Source organism: Brassica napus, chromosome A1 (assembly GCF_020379485.1).
Source record: "Brassica napus cultivar Da-Ae chromosome A1, Da-Ae, whole genome shotgun sequence".
Lineage (NCBI taxonomy): Eukaryota > Viridiplantae > Streptophyta > Magnoliopsida > Brassicales > Brassicaceae > Brassica > Brassica napus.
The window spans coordinates 7,541,937-7,559,631 of record NC_063434.1 but is presented as its reverse complement, the minus strand read 5'-3'; the positions used below and the strand labels follow the sequence as shown (position 1 = coordinate 7,559,631).

The following is a 17,695-nucleotide window of genomic DNA, read 5'->3' as shown; positions in this document are numbered from 1 at the left end:
TCCAACAGATCCCATCGTATATATACTCCTTCCCTTTTTGTATTACTTGCTCTGTATCACTTCAAGTGATGTTTAAGAGAAAAAATTTGTTTCATTTTAAGTGATGTTTGTTTTCATGTAAAAAGTAAATGCAATTTTATGTTTTTGACTATTTATAATCTGCAGTATTTATAATCTGCAGTATGATTTTCTATTGGTTGAATTATATGTATTTATTATTATTTTTAGACAAACGAAAAAAATTAAATAACAGTTTATAATTTCTTAATAGATATACAAAAACCTTAAAATTCACTTATTTTGATACAAAGGGAGTACTAGTTAGTTTTGATGTAAGAAAAAGTTAGTACACAAATTTGTAACTTTTATAAACAAAAACATAATTAACTATCAATCCGAATTTTAATAAACAATAAAACAAAAATATTATAATTTTTTTAAAGTTAATAAAATTAAAATTCAGCTAATATTAATAAATAATAAAAAGAAAAATACTGATGATATTTTCAATTTTCTCACAAAATGCCGATGATTAGAAGAAGAAGAAAACGTAAAAAAAAAAAAAATCTAAAGAAGAAGAAAAACGAGTACAAACAACTGAAATATATATTTCTTTAATCATCTCGTCTGGAGAGATAATAAACGATGATGGACAGCTTCCCTCTAGATTCAATTCCGAATCGTCTTCTCAGAACCCCTTAGTCTCTTTCCCTCTGATCCTCGACGATCCTCCTTAAAAACGACGCCGCATCTCACTCTCCGGCGGCTCCAATCATGGTACGTTCATCCATCCCATTTCCTCCGCGTATAGCCGAATCGTCTGCACTCTTTAACCGTTGCTTAAATCACGATCGCGATGATAGATTCTATCCTTTTCGTTTCCAATAGATTATAGCTGAAAGTATAATTGCTTTAATCGATTCATTCAAGTGAATCTCTGAGCTTTTCCATTGTATAATCTTATCCTAATGTAAATGTTCTTCTTGAATTTGAATCAGGCTGATAGGAGAAACAGGTGTAACCAAGTCCTGCTTCTAGCGTATCAGAGCTTTGGCTTAGTCTTTGGAGATTTGAGTATCTCTCCTCTCTACGTCTACAAATGCACTTTCTACGGAGGGTTGAGACACCACCAAACCGAAGATACCATCTTCGGCGCGTTCTCTTTGATATTTTGGACCATCACTCTCCTTTCACTCGTCAAGTACATGGTCTTTGTATTAAGTGCTGATGACAATGGTGAAGGTATGTTAGTTTTTGCTAATTGAATTCTTCAGATTACATGTAAATTGTTGAGTTTCTCTGTGTTGCAGGAGGGATCTTTGCTTTGTACGCTTTGCTCTGCAGGCACGCGAGATTCTCTTTGCTTCCGAACCAGCAAGCGGCTGATGAAGAAATCTCCACCTACTATGGCTCTGGTGATGCTACTAGAAACTTGCCTAGCTCTGCTTTCAAAAGCCTTATAGAGCGGAATAAAAGATCCAAGACAGCTTTGCTTATCTTAGTCTTGGTGGGAACTTCCATGGTCATTACCATTGGTGTCCTTACACCAGCAATTTCAGGTAATCAGGTAGCCCTTTACACCAGATTTTACTTTTACATGGTTTAGCAATCTAACACTATATCCTCTTGTAGTCTCTTCGTCTATTGATGGCCTTGTGGCGAAAACAAGTCTGAAGCACAGTAAGTCATATCTTTCACGCTTATGTGTATACATTACGTTATTGTTATTTATTTTTCTTTACCATTGTGTTGCTTGCCTAGGTACTGTGGTTATGATAGCATGCGCTTTGCTGGTTGGACTTTTCGTTCTGCAGCACCGTGGCACAAATAAAGTCGCCTTTTTATTTGCACCCATAATGATTTTGTGGTTGCTGTCGATTGCAACTGTTGGCGTGTACAATATCGTGACTTGGAACCCTAGTGTATACAAAGCTTTATCTCCCTACTATATTTATGTATTCTTTAGAGACACGGGTGTAGATGGATGGTTATCCCTTGGAGGGATTCTTTTATGCATCACAGGTAATATAGTCTTTTATGTTCTGTAATAAGACTCGACAGGTTTTAATGATATGTTATGTTTCATCTTGGCGATTGGTCTTAACTACAGGAACGGAGGCTATCTTTGCTGAACTTGGCCAGTTTACAGCTACATCTATACGGGTGAGTTGAGCAACTTATTTAGCTCCTCAAATCATGTAGCAGAAACCTCTTTGAAAGTTCCCTCAGCAAGCTCTTTAGGAATTGCATAGTACAATTGCTAAGAGAATTTTTGTTTCTAAGAAAATCCATAAGCAATTGGTCACACGTATATTTGGGACTTCATTCTTGACCCAAGGAATAAGAAAAAATTATGATACACTATCACAATCTGGTTATTGTTATAGTTATCTTACAGTGTTATTGTTCTATGCAGTTTGCGTTCTGTTGTGTTGTTTACCCGTGTCTGGTGCTTCAATACATGGGCCAAGCTGCGTTTCTATCAAAGAACTTTTCTGCTCTACCTACAAGCTTTTACGATTCCATTCCAGGTAATCATTTGATCAGTCTCCATTTCACGTGTCATTCCTCTACTCCTTACAATCTCTATGAATCGCTGCAATTTGTGGATAATTCCACTACAAGTCCTTTGAGTAGTACAGTTTTTCAAATGAATGAAGCTGAGCCTTTTGTGTTTGTGGATGTTTAGATCCAAAGTTTCTGGTTTATTCTTCTCTGCACGTAATATGGTTATGCATTCATACACTCTTTGCTCGTGTAGTTTGTCATAAGTGTTTTGCTCTTGTTGCTCAGATCCATTTTTCTGGCCTGTTCTGATGATGGCTATGCTGGCTGCAATGGTCGCAAGCCAAGCAGTCATATTTGCTACGTTCTCGATTGTCAAACAATGCTATGCATTGGGATGCTTCCCGCGGGTGAAGATTGTTCACAAACCAAGATGGGTTCTTGGCCAGATCTACATTCCTGAGATCAACTGGGTTGTCATGATCCTCACCCTCACTGTCACCATTTTCTTCCAAGACACTCGACACATAGCTTTCGCTTTCGGTAAGAGCTTAACCTTCCATCAAACAATATATTTCATCTTTTATCATTAAGCTAATCCTTTTATACTCTCCAGGGCTCGCCTGCATGACACTAGCCTTTGTGACAACTTGGTTGATGCCTCTCATCATCAACTTCGTCTGGAACCGTAATATCGTCTTCTCCGTCCTCTTCATCCTCTTCTTCGGGACCATAGAACTCGTCTTCTTTGCATCAGCCTTAGCCAAAATCCCTAAAGGAGGCTGGATCACTCTCCTCCTTTCCCTCTTCTTCACCTGCATCACATACGTATGGCACTACGGCAGCAGAAAGAAGTACCTATGCGACCAGCACAACAAGGTCCCCATGAAATCAATCCTAAGCCTCGGCCCGAGCCTTGGGATCATCAAAGTCCCCGGGATGGGTCTTATCTACACAGAGCTCGCCAGCGGGGTTCCCGCCACATTCACTCACTTCCTCACAAACTTGCCAGCATTCTACCAAGTTGTCGTCTTTGTCTGCTGCAAAACTGTCCCCATCCCTTATGTACCGCAGAAAGAACGCTACCTTATCGGCAGGATCGGACCAAAAACATACAGGATGTACCGATGCATTATCAGAGCAGGCTACAAAGACGTGAACAAGGACGGAGACGATTTTGAAGATGAGCTAGTGATGAGCATAGCCGAGTTTATCCAGCTGGAATCCGAAGGCTACGGCGGATCAAACACTGACCGGTCCATCGACGGTCGCCTGGCTGTCGTGAAAGCCTCAAACAAGTTCGGGACAAGGCTGTCTCGGTCTATATCCGAGGCCAACATCGCAGGCAGCTCGAGATCACAGACCACAGTAACAAACAGCAAGTCGCCCGTTCTGCTGAGGCTGAGAGCAGAGTATGAGCAAGAGCTTCCAAGGCTGAGCATGAGGAGGATGTTTCAGTTCAGACCGATGGACACTAAGTTCAGACAACCACAGGTGAAAGAGGAGCTGTTTGATCTGGTGAATGCTAAGGACGCGGAAGTGGCGTACATTGTTGGGCACGGTCACGTGAAGGCGAAGAGGAACTCGGTGTTTGTGAAACGGCTGGTGGTGAACGTGGCTTACTCGTTCTTGAGGAAGAATTGCAGGAGCCCAGCTGTGATGTTGAATATTCCTCATATTTGTTTGATTAAGGTGGGCATGAACTATTACTTGTGAGTGATTTTACAAAGAGTATCTGTCTATTGCTAAAATGTCTGTGAGGTTTTGTTGTTTTGTTTGATGGTTCGAGTTTCACGAATATGGTGGATATTGTGAAACCAATACGTTTTTCTTTTGTAATAAGAATATATTTTTTTCACACTGATTTTTTTTAGATTGGACATTTGGTAAGTTGGACTTGGTCCCGTTTCAAACAAAGTCGGTGGTGATCGTACAAACATAAATAAAAGCTCAGTTGGATCATATTCAATGTAGGAGCTGTGATGGTGATCTCTGAATTAAATTGGCAAAATTTAAATTTTAAGCTTGAAAAAAATAGAGAGATGTCAGAAGTGGGATTTGAACCCACGCCCTCTCACGAGGACCAGAACTTGAGTCTGGCGCCTTAGACCACTCGGCCACCCTGACTTTTGCTTGATTATCCACTTACATCATAATATTCCGTCACTATATCGGATTATCTCTTTCCATAGGCACATGGTAGACAAAAAATCATGGAATGCTAAAGGTCCGTATCCACCATTTTATTGTAGAACTGTCTAAAGATTCTTGCAGCAACATTTTCCAACCAACTCGGTAATAAAGGTGAAGATCGGAAACAACCTCTTCCTTCTATGGTCTATCCAACGAAATTAAAGACCCTCCAAACAAGAGATTGCAAAACTGAAGATTCAAATAGTTATATAGAGGTCTAGAGAAAAGAAAGAACCAACACTACTCGTATCCCTTCCACGTTCACCAACAATGACAAAAAAACGAAAAAAAATAAAACAAAGCGAGGAAACTCCACGTTCATTCACATAACATATTAAAAGATCTAACATAAAAGCTTCAAACACCATTTCACAACACCCTTTTCTTGCTATCTGACGTAATCACTCACCATTTTGTAAACCTAGTCTTTCTTCTTGTTCTTCAACGGGCCCATTGGGATCTTGCTCAACACCTTCTCGTCCAACACTGCATACTGCTTCTTGATCTCGATCATTGCCTTCTCACCTAACGGGTCCACCTTGTCTTCGTACTTGTCGTATACAAGAGGAACCGTGAAGAGCAGCACAAGAGCTGTTGCAACAGATAAGAGAATTAGTCATCATGGTGGGTTTATGGAAACAAGAGAAGCAAACCACTAACAGTATATGTAAAAGAGTTAAGCCTTTACCTATGTATGCCAATGTCAAGAAATTGAACCAGCCGCCCATGATTGATAGAACCCACAAGCCGAATATAGCCTATTCAAATCCAGTAACATATTGCTGTCAAAGGTACGGATCAACACAGAAAGCAAAGGTACTACAAAGCTTCTACTCAAACTTACACAGAGGAATTTCTTGAGATCCCTTCCGGATGCAATCTCACGAAGAGAGGAGAGTCCACGGTTGATCTCGATCCTAAGCCCAGATGCAAGCTGAAGGATAGGCTCCTCAGGGATATGAACCTCAGGAATCTTTGGTGGCGACCTAACAGAGAACCAATCATCAACATTTGAGGAATGAATCACATCAAAGCAGAGACAAGTCCAAAAGCCTTACTTGTTAATGAACATGGTGGCATTAGACCAAAGAAACAACACAGCGAGCACAACAATCATAACGTGGCAAAGCAAAGTGAGAAGATGATACTCCATCAACTCAAACAGAACCCACGCGGCTGTAGCACCGCCAAGTACACCACCAGACATCTTCTTATCCTTCCACATGAATATATCCGCCGCTGCAAATACAAACCATCATCACATCTATCAAAGGATCAAACTTTACACACAAAACTACAACTTTAAGCAAACCCAGATCCTAAAAAACTCAGATCCAAATCACACGAAATCAAAAACCAGATCGGAGCAAAACAAAAAAAACGTACGCTTTCCACCGCCGAGAACCTTATGCACAGGCTTCTCCCTTCCGAACAAGCGGTAGACTTTCGATTTCATCGAAGACGGAGACTCCGGCTTCTTCGTCTTCTTCTCCTTCTTGTCGTCATCGTCATCAGACGACGAAGACGACGACGAGGAATCGCCGCCGTGGTGAATCTTCTCCGATATCTTGTCCATCAACGATTCCCTCTCCACAATCTCCACAGCTGGCTCCGGAGCCGTCACAGATTCGTCGTGTTTGTGTTCTTCCGTCATCTTTTCTCCGATTCGATTTCACAAGCTTCCAAGCTACGCCTTTGAGAGATAGAAATATCTCGAAGAATGCCTTCAAATAGGAAAAAATAATAATCTCTAAATTTAATCTCGTCCGCTGGTATAATATTAATGATCTGAGCCGTTGGTTGGTTCGGTTCCGAACCGACACGTTCGGTAACTTAACAAGGGCCATAGCCTTGGGGGGAAAGAAAAAGCCAAAAGGGAAAGTGATGGGAACATAAACAATTTTAATGAGGAGGAATCGACCTGTGACGACGTCAGAGTTAACGGTCCCCGTCGTTAAGGACGTTCACGTGGCAGAGGTTTAAGCTAAGTAAATTGGGGTGATGTTCAGGTGCCACGCGGCTCAAGCAAGATGCTGTACGGTTGAATCCCTTGGTCGCAGGACACGTGAGAGAGATTCAGCCACTCGTACATGAGTCACGTTCTTTCTTTCTGCGGAACGACAAAACAGTATTATCATTATACTATTTATATAGTTTGTTCAGGTACTTGCAGTAAATAAGTATATGATAAACAGTTTGATTATTTTATGATTAAGGAATCAATGTGTAAACAGGTAATTAGTAGGTGGGAAACAGTTTTTTTTTCTTCCTTTTTGGTGTTTTTGAGGTCCTTTTTGTTTTTCTTTAACGAGGTCTTTTCATTGGAAAACTTGTAGACTTGTAGAATGTAGAGTGACAATAGGGCCCAATAGTGCACAAAAGATGGATTCGACCTTAAATCACGCCCAGTACTAGTTTTCACATGGGCCCAAGATAAAAGGTTTATTGATCACAATAAACCGGAATCAAGACTAACCGTAACTGCAAACCGAAAAATGATGAACCCCAATATTTGTCTTTTGGAGGCTTAGAGAAAAGAAAAACAGATAACTGAATTTACCTTGCACATGGAAGACGATGTGAAAACACATATAGAAGCTCCATTGTCCTTAACCCCATATCTGTATTTTGGTGAAGCTGACCGATTATTCTTCTTTTAAATCTGATATAACAATAATATAAATCAAGCGATAAGGTAATAGCGAGAAGAAAAATGGTTGAAACAAAAATAATACCTTTGACTATAAAAGAATCAGCTATTGGAAGACGTGAGAGAAGGTTTTTTTTTTCTTCTTGTTTGGTCTATAGAACATTTGTTTTTTCACTGTCCTTTTGCGGTTGCTACTTGGTCTCGTTTCTGTGGCAGGTACTTGGCGTCTCCTCCTGCCTCACTTGCTGAAGTTGTTCTCCTCTGCCAGCGGCTCCCTGGACCTCATGCCTCAAGGGCAATCACGGTGCTCAAGCTTCTCAACCAACTGATCATCTACAACCTTTGGCATGAAAGAAATGCTCGCATCTTCACAAGTGTGTCTTCATCTCAAGAGGCGTTCTTCCGAGTAGTGGACCGTGCCATGAGAGATAGGCTGCTTTCACTATCTCGTCCTTCATCCGCGGCTCATCATCCTTCTTTGTTGGAGTTGTACTTTTGGTTCCTTACCCCTTATAGTTAATCCTTCTCTCTTTATATTGCTCTCTCCCTTGCTCCTTTTCTTTCTTTGTAATAAGTTGTGCTTCACAACATTGTAAACTCTAAAAAAATGGTATAAATCTTAACATTTACACCAAAAAAAAAAAAAAAAAAAAAAAAAAAAAAAAAAAAAAAGAGCAAGGACGAGGTTATATATATTCACGATGAAATCTATATTTTCGGTCCGGACGATTCTACCCTTATAAAATACGTACCATAACCTCCGGTTCAATGTTTTCATTGGCCTTTTTACTGCTCAAATTTTCTATTCGTATTCACTCATAGTCACCACAGAATACTGTACACAGTTTGGATTTGGCTTTGGTTTCCATACATTTCACTGAACTACACAAATCAAAGAAACTAAAAATATAATCAAATGATACATTTATTAAACAAACCAAACCGTAAACGGTCAGGATAAGGCTAAAATGGTCATTTCCAAAGTAGGCCGAGGGATACAAAAGAACATCCTTATGGAATATCCGTTGAATCATGCCATCATCAGGTTGAACCATTGACCTTCTCCCCCCTTCATCCTACTATATAAAAGTGACTAAATTCAAGGCTTTTGAGACTATCCACCTCAGCCAAAATATTCTCATCTAAAAAGAATTAAAAATAAATATCATTTAGAAAATAATTAACTAACATACAACTTTTGATATTTCTAGAAATTTCAAATTTGTAACTGCTAATTTATTAATAGAATCATATATCTATATTGAATTATGTTATATTTTAATAGTTAGACTTTAAGGATAAATAAATTATTAATTTATAATATATATAATTTATAACATTATATTGTAGTTATAAATAAAGAAAAAATAACCGGGAAGGATGAAGAAGCTCATGTAAAATTATGTAATTAAAATGGTAAAATGGTGAGTATGATGAGGTGAATCTAAGAAAAGGGACTAAATTCAAGGCTTTTGAGACTATCCACCTCAGCCAAAATATTCTCATCTAAAAAGAATTAAAAATAAATATCATTTAGAAAATAATTAACTAACATACAACTTTTGATATTTCTAGAAATTTCAAATTTGTAACTGCTAATTTATTAATAGAATCATATATCTATATTGAATTATGTTATATTTTAATAGTTAGACTTTAAGGGTAAATAAATTATTAATTTATAATATATATAATTTATAACATTATATTGTAGTTATAAATAAAGAGAAAATAACCGGGAAGGATGAAGAAGCTCATGTAAAATTATGTAATTAAAATGGTAAAATGGTGAGTATGATGAGGTGAATCTAAGAAAATTTGTTGTACAAATTATGGTGTTTTATTCGTCCACTATAATGATTTAAAATAAAATATATATTCACATAAATAAGTCAATATTTGTTGTTTTTTTTTTGGTAAGATGTTAAGATTATTATTTTCTAAAATGTTACACTGTTGTTTTTAAACAACTTATTACAGCAAGGAAACAAAAACAACCAACATCTACGTTGACGCGAGGTTGATTGATCTAGGCTGCAACAGAGTGTAGATCAGCCGGAGGAGAAATCCAAACTTCAGCAGCAAAAGGCTCCCATATCAAGCGAGAGAAAGAGCACTCAAAGAAGAGATGATGGTGAGTCTCTATTTCCAGATTACAAAGGGCGCACGTTCCTGAGACATTTAATCCCCAACGCCTCAAGCGATCCTTGGTTGGCAGTCTTCTCCGCAAAGCCAGCCATGATATAAACGCATTACGTGGAATATGTTCATTGAACCAAATATTCTTGTGCCAATATGTATTGTTGATAGTGTTTATATTCTTTTCTGACATTAGTATCCATATTTTTTGATAAACTGATCCAAAGAGATTAGTTTGTGGAGCTAACCAAACGAGGATTATAGTGTTTACTTTGGAAAAAGTAATAGGTTGAATGATAGATGGCGTGCGTGCCTTTTCACATGGAAATCTGCACATATATTAAAATTATAAGTTTTGAATCATAGAGAAAATATAGTGTATATGACTGAAGTTGGTACATTCCGAAACTAAAGATGGCTGAAATTCTTCTTTGTCAAAATGCATAGATGTGAATATTATATGAATAGAGTTCTACATTGCTTATAGCAGTGTAATAAACTCCGTGTGTAAAGGAGAAAAAATGTTATATAAGTGAAAACAAAAATTATGATTTTTTTCTTGTGCCTATAGGCTCTTCGCAATTTGAAGAAGAAAGAACATATTGTGTGAAAATCTTTGGCTCGGTCAAATTTTATCTAGTTGTTTACAAAACTGTTGTTATCTGATTCATGTAATTTTTCAGTGTTGATTTAAAAGCCCAAAAAACCTATCTATACTGACTTTTTTATATTTTTTCTGTGATTTGAATTTAAAAAGAGATAAAACTTTCGATAAGTTATGTAAACTCAGAACAAGTATTTAGCTTTAGAAAGCATTTACATATTTCAAACTTATAATATATACATGTATAATGTTTAAAATTATGCATATAAAACCTGTGTAAAATGTGTCTGAATATGTTTCTCTTCTTTAATGTGTTAATCGTACTATATATAATATTATTTTAAAATTTCAAAAAGTTTATGTCACTATCACATACAAAAAACCATCAATAAAAAATATAATTCTCCATCTACAACAAAAAAATGAAAAATTATTAACATATAAATTTAAATTAAGAAAAACTAACATTGGAAAAACAAGAAGTTAATATAAAAGAAAAAAATTAACAAATAATATTATAAATAAAATAAATTTATAGGACATAATCCGCGCGAAGCGCGGAAAAAATTTCTAGTTCCCATAAAATGGACTAAACTGAAGCTCATGAAGAAGCCCATTAAACTCTTAATAAGGCCAATATTAAAACGACGCGTTTCATGGAGAAACCCCACATTTCTGCAACACAGTTCCTAAACCCACTTGCTCGCTGTCTCCTCTCTCTGAGGTAAAGTCTGAACCATGTTGCTCCGTCGTGCAACCGCCGCGTTACCAAAAACCCTACAAAACCTCCGGCTATACTCTCCGGCAGCCACCTCCGCATTACCCCTAGAAACCCAACTAGACTACCTCCCTGGATTCCCGCGACCCGATCCGAAGCACGCGGAGACGATCTTGGCCGTTCCACGGGCAGATTCCGGCAAGAACATCTCGGCGAAAGAGCGCAAAGCGGGTCGAGTGCCTTCGATCATATTCGAACAGGAGGATGGACAGCACGGAGGGAACAAGAGGCTTGTCTCAGTTCAGACGAATCAGATCAGGAAGCTAGTGACTCATATGGGTTACTCCTTCTTCCTCTCTAGGATTTTCGATGTCGAGGTTCGGTCTGAGATAGGTTCCGATGAAGTCGTTGAGAAAGTCAGGGCCTTGCCAAGATCGGTAAAGACCCATTTCTACTCCCTCTTGAAATTGATTGAGACATGATTTGGAACATAAGTGGTGTTTGGTTGTGTGCATTGTGTTTTGCTCATCTGGTCTGAATCTTTCAGTTATTATGTTTGTGTTGGGTTATTAGTGTATGTATTAACTAATCTAAAACAATTTTCAGATTCATTTGCACTCTGGAAGTGATGCACCGCTGAATGTGACATTCATAAGAGCTCCTCCTGGTACTTTGTTGAAGGTTGATATCCCTCTTGTCTTCATTGGAGATGATGTTTCTCCTGGATTGAAGAAAGGTAACAAAAGGCTCAGACTTTATTTATTAAAAAAATGTAGTTCCTTTTGTTTTTCTTTTAGTACAAGAGATAAGGGTTTTCTTATTCTGAATGTATGGGGAATTAAGCTGTTTAGTGATCATGTGTGTGGGTATTGACTTGTGGTTGCTGAGAACGAGTCCTGTACTGTAGAGTATATACGCTTAATAAAATGATTAGTACAATGATTTCGTTAAGTAGTTATAGTTAATATCTTTCTTTGGATCAGGGTGAGCTAAGCTTTGACTTGATCGATGTATTGAAAAAAAAAACTTTTAACTCGAGCAGGGAGAAATCTATGTGATAAATACACATTTTGTTTGATGATTTATGTACCGTTTGCCAATTGCATCGTATACGCTTTTCTGGGACCTTTAAGTTTAATGCCTTATTAGTTTTCTACCCAATTTTGTATATTGCAGAATTTAGTTTCCTTCAGGTTTCAATATTGATCACCATTTTTCTTGATCTTTCTGCAGGAGCATCTCTGAATACGATCAAAAGAACGGTAAAGTTCCTATGTCCAGCAGAGATAATCCCTCCATATATAGAAGTAGATCTCAGCCACTTGGACGTTGGACAAAAGCTAGTAACCGGAGACCTCAAGGTTCATCCAGCGCTAAAGCTAATAAAGTCCAAAGACGAACCAGTCGTTAAAATCGCCGGAGGACGTGTCAGTGACCAGCAAAAGGACCAGGCAAAGAAGGACCAACCAAAGAAAGATCAAACAAAGAAATAAACCGGTGAGTGATTCATATTAACCGGTGCAAACCAAAACTTGTCTTTTTTGATTTTACAATGCATCTTTCCTTTTTTTACATGTGAACTGAGTTTATTTACAGACATTTATAAATAAAAATTTGATCTTTCAGTTTCGAACATGTTCGTACGTGTTTCTTGTCCTATTACAATCAAAACTAGGCTTTGATGAGTTGTTCATCATCATCATCGTCACGACACAATCTGTCTTAAGCTGAACAGACTTCTTGAAAATCTTGATCATCTTTACTTTACCGTTAACTGCAACTCTGTTTCTCAACACCACGCTTCCGTTAAAATCCTCCATTAGACCTGGAACAGATGCTAGTAGCTTTCTCGTATCGATCTCCGTCGTTAGATTCATCTCGACCGTCTTTTTCGCCGGAATAGTTTCGCTTCTTCTAGTACTCTCCCCAACCACCACCACCAGTTCATCGTGGTAAAACAAAACCGAAACGTCTTTAACTTTGAACACGGCAGGGTTAGGATTGTGTAATGAGATCTCCACTGCGAGGGTAGCGTTTTGAGTCGTGTTGACTTTACCGTTGACGAAGTCCAACGGTTGGATGATGGATATGGAAGTTACTGTGAGCTTCGGGCTGTGGAGGTGGAAGACCGTGAGGGAGAGGATGATGAAAGTGACTGCGATGAGTATGGTTAGAGATAAGATGAAGCCACAACATAAGATTAGTTTGGTCCGTTGGTGGTCGTGGTGGACGTGTTGTTTGGTTTGGTCTTGGTACTGGTCTTCTTCGGGCTGGTCGCTACGGGGAGTGAGATAAAGTGGGGCTAAAGACTTAGCTGGATCCTCCCCGTTAGACTCAGCCATGGTTAGCTCACAGTTTCTGTCTTGTATATGTGTAATAAAAATGAAAAAAAAAACTTTGAAGGTTTAGGATTAACAATACAGTTATCTTATATAATTTTATTCGATTTGTAACGGAGATGTAAATTTCTGAAACGCGGTTGGAAGGGAAAATAGAAAAGCCTGACTCTTGACTTGTAAAACGGACTGCAAGTGGGATGAGTTGATTTTTATGATGTGAAGCTTCTAATCTTGGATGTAGATTGGTCCCAATGGTGTGTTATTTTAGCTGAATATAAGTATAAAATTAATTATAGCTTCTCCTAAGTTGCAATGGACTCATGTAAATATCGTCCAGAAGACCCGTTTGGTGTTTGGCTATTGACTTGGAAAACGAGAAGAAAATGGAAAGAGTTGATTTTAGTGCGTGAAGCTTCTAACTTCTTGGCTTTGATGATTATAGGAGAATGAAAAGTGTGATTTTCAATTGTTTCCTTTTTCTCTTAATGAAAAGTAAAACTGATTTTGACAGGAGGTTATACCTTTCTAGATAGAAAAATGAAGGTAAACATTGAGTTTTCTTTTTGAGTTTTTTAAAAAGATTAATAACAACAAAATACAACTTAAATGTTATTGTCGAATTTAGATCCATTCTTTTTTTGGACACGTTTGGAGATCTATCTATTTCTGTAACTTTTCGTTCTTCACCTTGTAAGATAGTATACCACAAGCGATGACATGAGAATTAATCCCATGTTCTCAACAATCTGGTTTAGGCCGGTTGGAGTTTAGGGTTTGATGTTGGCTATAATTATGAATGGACCGGACCGACCCTAAATATCTTAGCCCTAGATATTGATGTACTTGCACATGCGGACATAATCATTTTACGAGTGCATATTATTTTAAGTCTTATTAATCTAAAAAACGCCATAATAAAACTTTAATTGGTGAACATTTTGAAGAAAAAAATTATAGTGAATTCTTTGTTCCTCAAAATGTATATCAGTTATGTTGAAATTTTAGTTAAATTATTGAAAGGTAGATCCCACTTTTTTCTTCTAAATTCTCCATGGAAGAATGATTTATAAGAAAAAAAATTCCCTATGCAATTTTGATAAGGAACAAATTGAACAAATTCATATTTTTTTTTTTCAATTCCTCAAATGAAATTTTATTTTTTATTTTGTTCATTTTTTTCATTCTTCTAGTGGTCACCAACTGAAGCTATAGTGTTTCACGGATTAAACTTAAACTGGTTTAAAATAAAAGCAAGAAAATTTGTTTTGAACTCAGTCACAGGTTAAATTATTATTTATGATTTTAAATAGTTAAATCAAACATCAAATTATTTATAGATGTCAAAAAAATGTTCATCAAACTATGTACTTATTATTGTATTAAAAGTTTTAAAACACTCATATATTAAAAATAGTTTGGAAAATATCTTTATATAAATATTTTTGTTTGACTAATATTTAATTATAAATTGTTTTATATCTTAATTTTTTAACTTTATAATAAAAAATATTGTTTTCAGATAGTAACACAATATATATTAGAATTCTCTTAATTTTTAAATATATTTTCTCAATTTTATTATATTAGTTTATAATTAATTATTTAATATAACATATAAATTTAATATTATTAAAATAAAATTCGTGATTTATTATATATAAAATTCATTACGGGTTTTATGAAAATTAATAAATACTCAGTTAAAAAATAATAATAAATCAATGAAATATATAAAAGCTTAAAACCTAATAAAATATGACAAATAAGAAAATGAAAATTTTAATATAACATATAGATTTTAAATCAAAATTCGTTTTAATTATATATAATTTTATTACATATATTTTTTTAAATTAATAAATTAGTGATTGGCTAAAAATTCTTAATAAATCAATGACTAAGTTAAAACTTAATAAAAACATGACAAATAAACAAAATCAAAATAATTATGGACTCAGCTAAAAACTATTAATAAATTAATGACTCAGCTTAAACCTAATTAAAACATGACAAATAAGTAAAATTATTTAAAATCATAAAAATCATGATAAATAAGCAAAATTACTTAAAATTATGGAAATCATGACAAATAAGCTAAATCACTTCATAAATAATACTATAGATTTGGTACATTTTTCATTATTCGAAAGTAGATACATCATGAGAAAACATTCTACGATTGATGATAAGTACACCAATTTTATTTGTTACAAATACGAAAGTGTTCATGATTTATCTCACGTTACCAAAAACACCCATTTATTTTTAATAGACTTAGGAAAAGATCATCATGTTGACCTTTTTTTTTGTAAACTAAATCATGTTGACCTTTTAGTTCACGCCATTGACGTTTTTGAGTGAAGCTCCACCTTCAACGGAATGGCGTTCACAGAAGCTCTTCAATCTTTCAAATGCGTCCTCAACTGTTGGCGTCTCCATGTCGATAGAATGCCTCAACCAGTTCTTCTGCCTAAATGCAATCCCTAACCAATTCAACACGCATGTTGAACTGTTAAAACATGAAAAAACTTTGTTTTATACATTATGCAAAGGGATTTGAAAAATTAGCACCTGGCAAAACGACGAGATTTTCTTCCATAGCGAGCTTCCTGCAGAAGTCTTGATCGTCTACAATGTCAGCAAAGCACGATACATCCAACTTGGTCTGCGTAATAATGTTCAATGTCAAGATTGTCGTATCTCAAAATAAAAGAAGATAAATACTGTGTTAAGAAAAATAGTAATACTAATAGAATACCCATAAAAAGGTGCATGCTTCGGGTTTCATGTAACAAGTGAGGCCAGGTATGTGCTTGACCTTAGAATATCCAATATCTACTTTATGTTTCAGAAAACTTCCCCTCTCATGGAAGAAATGTTTTGGAGTTCTCTCCAAAATGTCAGGCATAGCCGCCTATATATGGCATTAACATTGAATAAGATACGTACCGCGTAGTTAAATATTTTGTTTACTCGTACAATAAGCGTAAGAGAGTAACCCAAGTTTACCGACATCAGACCGTCCTTACCTGAATAACAGTCGGAGGTTTGGCATTTATCTGGAGAAATTCGTGGGCAGCTTGTAATATCTGTCCACAATAACAAAAGGGTTAGACCAAAAATTAAAGACAATCAATGTACAGGTTTAATTATCAAATCTAGTATATGGGCCGAAACTTAGAATGATGTGTTTATTGGTATGAAATAGTGTTAAAAATGATGGGACCTTAGTGTTTCTGAAGACACCGTCTAGATCGTGCAGCGCGAGCCAGCCAGTTCGCCATCCTGGGACATTCCATCCCTTAGATAAGGATCCGAGTGTAACCACTGGTACGATGGAAGAAAACTTTCCCATCGGAACAAAAGGGTTATTCCCGAAGACGGTCCATCTAAAAACTTCATCAGAAACCACCATAATCGAGAGTTCCTTAGCCAATTCAGCGAGCTGACGTTCAACAATTACACAAGAAACAAGTTAGATGATCCGCATAGGGAAGTGAAATACTTAGATTCTACTATTTGTCAACAACTTAATGTTACACCTAACTTCATCTTTTGAAATGATATTTACATTCTTAGAAGAAAAAAAAGAAATTTTGACCAAAAAAAGAAAAAGAAAAAGATGAAATACTTTAATTAATAGTTTAGTAGTTTATTATAAGACTAAAAAGTCTCTATATTTATAAGTACCTGTTTGAGGTGAGCCTCCGAGTAGGTGTTTCCATTGGGATTGTGAGGGTTGATGATAAATATAGCAAACGTGTTCTTGTCTGTCACCTTTTTGACGCTTTCGAAGTCGATCTCAAAGTTTTGTTCAGGGATGAAATCATAGTAACGGACCTCGAGTTTCTTGTAGATGGAGCGTACTACATCCCACGGGAAGCCTGGCCTCGGAAGCAAAACGTTGGCTTTTGGTTTAGCCAGAATATCCACCGCAAGGTCAATTGCTCGTTTGCATCCAACAGTCATAAACACGTCATCTGCTGTTAGTTTCTTTGGAAGATCTCTGTTTAGATACTCTGCTACGGCACTAACAAAGAATAACGAAAGCAAAAATGATTGTGTCAAGACCCTTATGTGGTCGTAACGAGGATTCTTTAGATTGATAGATTACTGCCTTATATACAAATCTCACGTAGATACAAAAGTGTAACCTAATAACGATAATAAGGGACCTAATGAAGTTAGGGTGCAAAACTATAAGTGAGGCTAAATTAAAACTAGTCTTAAAATTTTACCTTTTGGCGAGCGGAAGGCCAATGCTAGGAGCATAGGCGTTTCCAGTGCCGGAGAGAATAACTTTAACAACAGCTTTTTCGGCTGAATTGCTGGTCTCCACGGCCTTGTTACTCGGGGGCAAAATGGGCTTACCATTAGGATCACAAAGAGACATGAGTTTAGAGGTGTAGGCACCTAGGGCGGCCGCAGCAGCTTCTTTGGCTGCCTCGCTCCCGCTGAACTGCCACTCAGTGCACATGGGGGTGGTCTCCATTTCTAACTTCTTTCTCTCTGTTTAGATTTTGCTTTTGAATGATTAGTTCGCTCTG

The 17,695-nt window shown here is 36.6% G+C and overlaps 5 protein-coding genes and 1 non-coding gene across 7 annotated transcripts; 2 read left to right on the top strand and 4 right to left on the bottom strand.

The window, feature by feature from the left end:
- The first annotated feature begins 533 nt into the window (after positions 1-533).
- LOC106441383 (potassium transporter 3) lies at positions 534-4,363 on the top strand. 2 transcript variants are annotated; one of them, XM_048741236.1, is made up of 9 exons: positions 534-777; positions 999-1,242; positions 1,311-1,559; positions 1,633-1,680; positions 1,762-2,022; positions 2,111-2,163; positions 2,417-2,531; positions 2,794-3,048; positions 3,122-4,363. In XM_048741236.1, the coding sequence occupies exons 1-9, from the start codon at positions 775-777 to the stop codon at positions 4,219-4,221; spliced, it is 2,328 nt and encodes a 775-aa protein (XP_048597193.1). In that variant the 5' UTR covers positions 534-774; the 3' UTR covers positions 4,222-4,363. The 2 variants fall into 2 exon arrangements, with proteins under 2 accessions (XP_048597193.1, XP_048597189.1); XM_048741232.1 differs by having other exon boundaries at positions 1,633-2,022.
- Positions 4,364-4,548: 185 nt separating this feature from the next.
- On the bottom strand, positions 4,549-4,632 carry TRNAL-CAA. Its single transcript has one exon. It is a non-coding gene; the product is annotated as a tRNA-Leu (tRNA).
- A 256-nt stretch (positions 4,633-4,888) lies between these two features.
- Positions 4,889-6,421, bottom strand: LOC106441373 (reticulon-like protein B1). The gene is made up of 5 exons (XM_013883199.2): positions 6,085-6,421; positions 5,757-5,937; positions 5,543-5,684; positions 5,387-5,456; positions 4,889-5,289 (listed from the first exon to the last, which is right to left on the bottom strand). The coding sequence occupies exons 1-5, from the start codon at positions 6,350-6,352 to the stop codon at positions 5,120-5,122; spliced, it is 831 nt and encodes a 276-aa protein (XP_013738653.2). The 5' UTR covers positions 6,353-6,421; the 3' UTR covers positions 4,889-5,119.
- Positions 6,422-10,750: 4,329 nt separating this feature from the next.
- On the top strand, positions 10,751-12,444 carry LOC106441366 (50S ribosomal protein L25). The gene is made up of 3 exons (XM_013883190.3): positions 10,751-11,246; positions 11,416-11,545; positions 12,043-12,444. The coding sequence occupies exons 1-3, from the start codon at positions 10,830-10,832 to the stop codon at positions 12,300-12,302; spliced, it is 807 nt and encodes a 268-aa protein (XP_013738644.1). The 5' UTR covers positions 10,751-10,829; the 3' UTR covers positions 12,303-12,444.
- LOC106358995 lies at positions 12,296-13,151 on the bottom strand. The gene has a single exon (XM_013798764.3). It carries the CDS (start codon positions 13,149-13,151, stop codon positions 12,432-12,434), a length of 720 nt encoding a protein of 239 aa, XP_013654218.2. The 3' UTR covers positions 12,296-12,431.
- A 2,087-nt stretch (positions 13,152-15,238) lies between these two features.
- Positions 15,239-17,692, bottom strand: LOC106441358 (cystine lyase CORI3). The gene is made up of 7 exons (XM_013883185.3): positions 17,387-17,692; positions 16,839-17,178; positions 16,375-16,593; positions 16,178-16,237; positions 15,907-16,062; positions 15,720-15,813; positions 15,239-15,631 (listed from the first exon to the last, which is right to left on the bottom strand). Exons 1-7 carry the CDS (start codon positions 17,638-17,640, stop codon positions 15,480-15,482), a joined length of 1,275 nt encoding a protein of 424 aa, XP_013738639.1. The 5' UTR covers positions 17,641-17,692; the 3' UTR covers positions 15,239-15,479.
- Positions 17,693-17,695: the final 3 nt, after the last annotated feature.